General features: G+C 32.9%; 1 protein-coding gene across 3 annotated transcripts; it reads right to left on the bottom strand.

The window, feature by feature from the left end:
* Positions 1 to 338: 338 nt before the first annotated feature.
* On the bottom strand, positions 339 to 5,631 carry LOC147398370 (myosin-12-like). 3 transcript variants are annotated; one of them, XM_086447549.1, is made up of 8 exons: positions 2,930 to 5,631; positions 2,014 to 2,123; positions 1,827 to 1,887; positions 1,444 to 1,615; positions 1,139 to 1,341; positions 843 to 962; positions 628 to 726; positions 339 to 507 (listed from the first exon to the last, which is right to left on the bottom strand). In XM_086447549.1, the coding sequence occupies exons 3-8, from the start codon at positions 1,860 to 1,862 to the stop codon at positions 394 to 396; spliced, it is 744 nt and encodes a 247-aa protein (XP_086303675.1). In that variant the 5' UTR covers positions 1,863 to 1,887; positions 2,014 to 2,123; positions 2,930 to 5,631; the 3' UTR covers positions 339 to 393. The 3 variants fall into 3 exon arrangements, with proteins under 3 accessions (XP_086303675.1, XP_086303677.1, XP_086303676.1); XM_086447551.1 differs by having other exon boundaries at positions 1,142 to 1,341; positions 2,930 to 5,627; XM_086447550.1 differs by lacking the exon at positions 2,930 to 5,631 and having other exon boundaries at positions 2,014 to 2,440.
* Between the last annotated feature and the right edge of the window lie 2,751 nt (positions 5,632 to 8,382).

Raw genomic sequence — 8,382 nt, 5'->3', positions numbered from 1 at the left:
TAATATTATCATAAGTAGGTAACGTGAATTCAGATTATTTCTATTTGCAAGACCCATTTTCAGTCACGCATAAACATTCATCCGCATAAACATTCATCTGTTGGATAGAATTGTATATTTAGTATCAGCTTGAAAGCAAACACTGCCTTCCATTAGTGCAACTATAGTTACATCTTTCTACTTCTCAATGACTCTATATAGTAGTATGTCTTCTATCTATGTCATTATTTTTCGTGCATCTCGAGAATTGTTCTCTAAAATAGAAATCTCTTATAGGTAATATAAGCATATAATCTTAGGCAATCAATCATTCAAGTTTAGTGAATCTACCCTTAGAATCGATCTTCTCTGTATCTTGAATGACTGGTGGTGATTCTTCAATAGCACTCTGAGTTACCTTTTGTTCCTTGAAACTCTGGAGTTTGCCTCTTCTGGTTTTATTTGCTTTGCATGTAAAGTATCTTGTAACTTAGTGATTTCTTGGGCTATTACCTTCTCCAAGTCAGTCTACATTTTGGAAGAAAATATAATTACACATGTAAGTCTATAGTTATTTGTCTCACATCCAATACAACCTAGTAGACTGAAAATTTCAACAATGAAAGACAAAGATAGAATATCCATTACCCTTAATCGTTTCTCAAGCCGCAAATGAAGTGTAAGTTCCTCCACTCGCCTTGCTAATTTTTCCTTCGCTTCTTTAAGGACTCTAGTTTTTCTTGCAGCCTGAAAACATTCACATGAATGATTGCCACAAGTGCATATTCCTTAAATATATTATCACGTGATGCATAAAAACTTCGACGAACACCACATTAAGGAATTATATTAAAGTGTCCAACCATTCTGATCTTTCTGAGCACTTTCCTAGCAACCTTTTGTCTCCAACCACACTGAGCAATGATTGCCACCTTCAGAAGATTCTTATAATATAAATAATCTCTCTGACAACGCCAATGAGCCTGAAAGCCAATAACATGTATGGATTAACAACTCAATATCTGAACTTCTAAATCTAAAAAATCATGAGAATTGGAGTGAATTTATCTTGCAATTATAAGTGAATTTAGATCCTACAAATAAATAGAAAATTCCCATAAAAGATTAAAAAGATCTTTGTGACACTAAGAGAGAAAACCACTTGGTTGATGATTGGAAATTTAGTTTTCTCTCCAAGTCTGAATTTGTTGCGTGCAACCATTGCTTTTGTGCGTGTCTGCAATGTGATTGCAGATGATGGCACTTTAAGGTAAGATTTCCTGGCAATATATTGACGCCAATTCTTCTGAATTGTCACGGCTGCTGCTTTCCGTCTCAACTGCTGTTTAAAGGTAATTTTACCTTCAAATTGAGTGAGACATTCATTATTCAGAAAAAAACATGAAGGATACTATGTCAAATAATAAGTTCCTAACACATGCATGATTTAACCATGTAAGGTACCTCTCCATTGGGACTGCAAATAAATTGCAGCCCTACGTAATGAGATGAACTCATTGTGAGCAATTTTGGTACGAATTTGAATGGCTTTAGCTGCATTGCCCACTACCCCTGATCTTCGCGCATCCAACTCTTCCATCTGATCAGCTCGCAAGAGTACCTTTATTTTGCCGATCTGTTAAGCAAAACATGAAGGGTACCATGTGAAATAATAAGTTCCTAGTGGCAAGATACGTCACAGACAATAGTTGGGCTTAGAACACAAGGATTAATAATTCTAATGGGATAAAAACATATATAAATCATCAAGAATCATTCAAAATATCCAGTGAAACACCTTTAGTGGCATCAACAAGCTTAAAAGTTTGTGGGAATGTTGAGACTACCTGATAACCTTTCAATCCATTTTTGTCCAAAATCATTTGACATGCAACCTTTTCATCATATCTGTACATTAACAAAGGAATCCACATGAAACACCATTTGACATCTAAATGAACTCAAATGGTAGGAATCAAATAATGTTTAGAAAAGCATCCCTCATAACACATAGATGGAATACAAATGACTTACTTTCCTTCCCAAACTTCTGGTGCAAGGATGCCAAAGTGGTGAAGAAATTCAGAAAATGTTTGTCTAGTAGGATATCCAGTAAAGCTGATCCAAATTGCCCCAAGAACACCCTACAGGTATGATATGAATGGCAAAACATTTTAATTATGTCAATGTAAACTTGGTAATTTACAGCAAATCAACAGCAAACATGTAAATGAGAAGCAACCAATGTTAAAGAAAACTCTCATCTAACTTGATGGGCATGATTAAGTCACACTAGCTTGATAGGAACTAGGTGCAATTAATATATTTTTTATCAGTGGGCAAGGACGTATTGGTCCATGTTTTTAAACCAAGTTAGGCCCATGACCTACCCCCTAAATGGGCTTTGTGGGCCGTGCCTTTGTTAAGTTCCACCCCAACCTTCTACAATTTTTTCAATATTTGAATGGAATTCTGAATTGGGTTAGAATTGGGAGTACCGAGAGTTGTAACTCCTAAATCGAACTTAACATTTGATTGTCTTTGAGAGTAGGAGATTGAGTCATGATAGGATGCCGAACACAAAATGTTGGCATCCATCACCACATGGTGGTTCAAAGGTATCCAGGACCTTTGATGTGAGGGAGATCTCGGTCAAAGACATTATTATTTCAATTTTGGGTTTTCTTTTCCTTTGAAGTAAAATCGTTCAGGCAAATTTTTTTATATATTCACACTATAATAAAGCATAATTTTTTATCAGGCAATTTTCTTTTTCAGCTTTGGTGTCAAATACCAAACACTGCAACATAAGGAATTGGATTCGAGTGTGATTTCAAACATGTAAACTAGATAGATAACTGTTTATAATGAAGCAAAGGGGATTTTTGGGAAGTACAATAAATAAGAAATTTATATTCAGTTACATGAGCACCAATGAAAATATCCTTACATGGTATATGGCTAAAACCACAAAGATTGCTTCCACGGCTCCAGCTGCTCCAAGGAGATGGCTAGTAGCACCTTGAAATAAGATTAACCTCTAAATGCAAACTGAAAGACCACACATGCCATCCTTTCAAGAATGGCTCTCAAAAAAATAAATGCTACAACAAGTGAACTATCAAGGGAAGGCCTATCAACAAATTTTCAATCAAACAAAGGAAAGCCTTATATGGGATTAGGTGCATGAATCCTGTTCCTCAATTCCACTCTATCAAGGGTCATGTTTTGAACAATACCCTTTTAATCTTAGAACTTATAGCTTGAGGAAGTGGAGGATCAAGTTGACTACTAGTTCATTGGTTGCATTTTGTTTATAGATAAAACAGATCCTATAAAATGAGAGGAAGCTGAGGTGACCTACCAAAACACAAAGCAAAACATGACCATGTGAAAGATTATCCATTTTACTGTTTGCTAGGGTGAATGGGTGAAATCGCCTCGACCATATTTCACTAAATAGTTCGAAGGGGTCCGATTTACTAGATGGGGGATTTTAAAAAAAGGGAGTCGCCACCTTGTTTAGGGCTAGGAACCAAAAATAACTCCAAATGGATATGGATTGGTCCATGAATCAGAGAAATGGGTAAGGGATCAGATTACGGATTTTCGAAGGTGTTAGGCATCGAACCCATTCGATCAAGATGATCGGTCTCTACTACGATTCAAAATCATCCTATGATCAACATACAAAGACTACGGTCAAGGTTATAGTCCAATCATCATCATCAATTTATGTGGGATTTGCCAAACAAATCCTATGGCTAGAATCCTTCAATTATTACATGATCATCCTTTGAATTCCATAAAATATTGAAGGGTTTGAAAAAGCTCTAATTAATTCCATGATCTGAAATCAATTGAGGGATTCCACATGCAAATATTTCCCAAACTGTCCAAAATAGAAACTGATAAATTGAAACTCCTGAAGTTTCCAAATCAAGAATCTGAAATTTTCCCAAATTAGAAATTTAAAAATGTGCGCTGAACTCCAAAGTTAGAAATTTCAAAAGATACATTTTCCAAAATAGAAAGTTCCAAAAATATAAGTTTCTAAATTTGAACCTCCCAAATTTCTATGAACATGAACATTCTAAATATAAGAAGGCAAAATATTTTAAATTGGGAAACTATTGAAATATGAAACTTCTCAATTAGAAATCTATGAACATGAATTCTCCCAAAATAGAAAAAAAACTATGCAACCTTATGTTAGAAAGTTTTCAAATATGAGTCTTCCAACAATTCACCAATTATTTTCTAAAAGAAGAATTATATAAAATGAAGTCCCAAATTAGAAGATCATGGATTTGTCAGGAATCAACAAATTGGAAATTGACAAATGTCATTGCATAAAATTTTCAAATTAAAGAGAAAAATCCATAAGAAAAATTCCATATTCATCGAATCCTTAGAATAACCAAACGAACATGCACACATGATTTTTGATTTTGTCAGAATAACTATCATTTAATAACATGCATATCTGTTAAGTCAAGGGGTACACTGATCATTTAGAAAAACCTCAAAATAATACGGAGAGATCGAACGTCATCATAAATCATGTAAATCCAAATTGAACGTAACAATCATGATAAAAAAAATCCTTTAATCTATCTAATATGAAAAAATAATAAAATAACAATAACAAATAAAAATAAACAAGATAGAAACATGAAAATATTCTTCTAACCTACCAACATGCAAAAAGAACAAAATAGAAAAATAAAGCCTACAAAAAAAAATGAACATCCTTCGTGACCTATCGATAAAAAAAAAAATATAAAAATTACATGAACTAAAAGCATCTCCTAATCCTCTCGATGTGCAAAGTAAAAAAAAAAAATTTGATAGTAATAGATAAAGAAAAAAAAGATAAAGAAAAACTTACCTATAAAATGAAATAGTATGAATCTATTCCTTCAGGCAGGACTCAACGACCTATGAGCACTCGTTGCTATGGAGATCAAAGAGACGAGAGCAAAGAGAGATGAGACCGGGCAAAGAGAGGGGTATCGTGTTGGGCAGCAGCAACGAGTTGAACAGGGGGCTGGGCAGCGAAGTTGCAAGTTTAATGGAGTTGATGGAGTTGATGTCTGTGGGCAGATGGCTGCAGCAGCTACATGTTGAAGGGATGGCTCTGCTGCAATGGGACTGTTGCTGTAGAATGAGAAGTCAATGGAGGAAAAGAAGAAGATGTGCGTGAGTGAGAATCGAGAGAGAGCCGAAGGAGATAGGAAGAAGAAAACCCAGCCTAAGGACATTAGAGAGAGTAGGAAGAAGAAGGAGACGTGCTCCTTTTTATCAAAAAAACTTTCTAATTTTTTTTCTTCTTTAACGTGTTTCTCTTTTTCTTTTTTGCTTTTAATTTCTTTTTAGAGAATGATGGTGGGGCGATCCCACGCTACTCATCTTATTAGTTGTCTCTTGTTGTCGAGTTACGGTAAGTCGATTATCGATTGGTTAATTATTTTATTTCAAAATTTTGTTGGTTAATTAAATTTTTTTTATTTTGATTTTGAGTTTTATTAGTTGATAAATTTTGAATTTTTGGGTTTAGTTAAAAATTTTAATTTGATTTTTAATTGGCCGTTTGATTTCGATTTTATTTGGTTGCTCGATTGAATTTGACTTCAAATTTTAAATTTGTTGATTAGATTTTAAATTTCAGTTTAACTTTAATGGTTGATTAATTGATATTTTTTTTTGGTTGGTTATTTTTTTGATAGGATTTAATTTATTGATTGTGTTTTAATTTGATTGGTTGGTTATTTGATTTTGATTTTAAATGTTTAATTGTTGCTTGATTTTAATTTTGACTGTTTGATTGTTTAATTTTAATTGTTGCTTGATTTTAATTTTAACTGTTTAATTGTTTAATTTTAATTACTGCTTGATATTAATTTTAATTTTTTAATTGTTTAATTTTTAATTTGAGTTTTATTATTAGTTTTAATTATTTGAATTTGAATTGTTTAATTTTTTAATTTGAGTTTTATTTTTAGTTAGATTGGGTTTTTAACTAGATTTCGATTTCTATTATATTTTCCTAAGGATTGGGATCTTTAAGTTGAATTTGGAGGTTGAGGGGCATTTCAGTCATTTTTATGATTTTTTCTAAATTTCTCTATTTTCGTCGGTTTGGGTCCCGTTAGACTCTAATCATGTTCTGAGTGCAATGGAGGTACTTTCGAGGTCTTTTGGAAGTCCAAAATTTATAAAGGATATTTCGTCATTTTGTCGATTTTTGCAGATTTTTACGAATTTTAACGTGAGGTTTCTTTTAGTTATAACGTGATTATTTCGAAGTTTCAAAGTCATGTTTTCCTAGCTTAGCGAGATCTCTAAGTTATTGAACTGTGTATCGAGTTTAAAGCGTACTTGCTTGCTAAATCGAGTATAAGGTATAACGATCCTAAGCGTGCGTAAATTTCTATGTTGAGTCATAACGAGTAGGGGAATGAAAACGGAAAGAATCAGGGACAGTACCCACAAGCCTTCGAGTTCTATGTGATCATCATTAGAAATTCACAGTAACCAGATGACGAATTGTCGAATTAGGTAGATGCAAAAACGGGATGTCTACAATGGGGAAGTACAATATTTCCCAAGATGAGCTAAATTAGTCAAGCTATTTCTCCTCAACAACATCAAATACAAGCTTAACAAGTTGGCTTTTGTTCAAGATAACTTGAAGTATTGAAATGCACCCATATCGATACCAAAGTACAAAAAAAAAAAAAAAACACAAATCAATCAAGGTAACAATGCAAAACCACAAATTTGAAATGCACACACAAACATTTTCTTTTAAGTAAAGTAGTAGTAGGGATAACATTTTCTTTTACTAATATAAGGCCACAAAATTGAGTGCACACACAAGCATGAATTAGTTGCAATCAGGGATTAAAACAAAACTTAATGAGAGCAAAAGCCAAGATATGTGCTTCCTAGAAACTTCAATCAAGGATACCTCTTCGTCTAAGTCAATTTTGGTGTGCAAGCACATAGGAATTCACACTAAATTATTGGGAGAAAGGAAGACACTGCTTAGATAGTGATTCAGTTCAAAATTAGCAAAAATATTCTGTAGAATTTAATCCTGCTAATCCACCAAAACAAGGAACAACAAGGGGATACAAAGAGAACTCATGTAGTAGATATGGCTTTGAAGTACGAGGTGAGGGACAAAGGTAGTTGAATTAGTAGAAGAAATCCAGTAAATGAATCAAGTATCCACAATTAGACATACAAATGCAGGGGAAATACTTATCAAAAATAAAAATGCAGGGAAAGCCATAGATGACAGAAAATTCTTGATTTTTTTAACAAATAGGAAAAAAACGGCTATACCATCATTTATAGAAATGGTAGAGTAACATAAACAAAGATAGTTCAAAATGCCAATAATTAATACTCATCTATCATTAAAAGAAAGTGTCGTCATACCATAACATCACCATCTATCTAGCAAAAGAAGATGTGAAGTAATAAAAGGATAAAAAAGCGATGACTAATCTTAGTAACCAAAGCTCTAGTATTTCCTCTATTCTTCCATTGTATAAGGATCCTAGATTTGAAGATTTTGTGCACCAATGGGAGAAGAATGTACATGAACCATAATCTATCTGTTAAGTTATTTTTGTGGACGGGAATCTTGCTCATCCTTTTTTATTTTTTTTTGTAATTTGGATTCTTCCATTCTTGACAAAAACGTTATTACTTTTCAAATTGTAAATGTTATCTCTAATATATATATATAGGCTAACAAACTCTCTTTTTTATGAGTATAACTTTATTTCAGAAAAAAAAAGGAAGAATGTACATCAAATTAAACAAATATATTGTTGAATTCTTTGATGTGCACTATACACTATACTTCAAGTGCTTACCAAGCTTATGAGCCCTATCTACAAGAACACCCAGATAGCGTGTAACTGATTAAGTTTTGCTTTAGAGTACTCTTGCAGGTCACAAGCTTCTTGTGTCAACTCCAAGTAATCTTCTTTTGCATGCTATCAACAGATGTAACTCCAAAGTAATTCTTATATGAGGTTTCCTAATGACAGGCATTACCATTCCAACTACCAACTTTATTATTAGTAATAGAAGAAAATATGAAGAAAAATGAAAGAAAAAAATTGAAAATTTTCATCAAACAGACACAATATGTATACTTGATTGTGCATAAATTTTAGCAAAATGATTGATAGAAGCTTGGTATGTGTTATTGATTTATATCTGTAAAGGTTCTTTTTTCGAGCAATTTGAAAATGTTTCTACTGATTTCTAATATCACGTTTTATTGTAAAAAAATCATTACAAATAAGCTCCCATATTTTAAATAGTCCTCGTTTAACGTACCAAAGACAAAATTGTTGTGTCTTCCTCTATATTTTGTTA

The sequence above is a fragment of the Akebia trifoliata genome, chromosome 7 (assembly GCF_017979445.1).
Source record: "Akebia trifoliata isolate Shusen 1 chromosome 7, ASM1797944v1, whole genome shotgun sequence".
Taxonomy (NCBI): domain Eukaryota; kingdom Viridiplantae; phylum Streptophyta; class Magnoliopsida; order Ranunculales; family Lardizabalaceae; genus Akebia; species Akebia trifoliata.
This window is presented reverse-complemented; position numbering and strand designations above follow the sequence as displayed.

Bases quoted from the DNA above. Each gene is read 5' to 3' on its own strand.
- LOC147398370 (XM_086447549.1), bottom strand. From the start codon at position 1,862: ATGATTTTGGACAAAAATGGATTGAAAGGTTATCAG. The intron at 1,342-1,443 runs GTACCTTACATG...CTCAATTTGAAG, and splicing joins TTTGCAGTCCCAATGGAGAG to GTAAAATTACCTTTAAACAG. The intron at 727-842 runs GTTGGACACTTT...GAATGTTTTCAG, and splicing joins TGCTCAGAAAGATCAGAATG to GCTGCAAGAAAAACTAGAGT.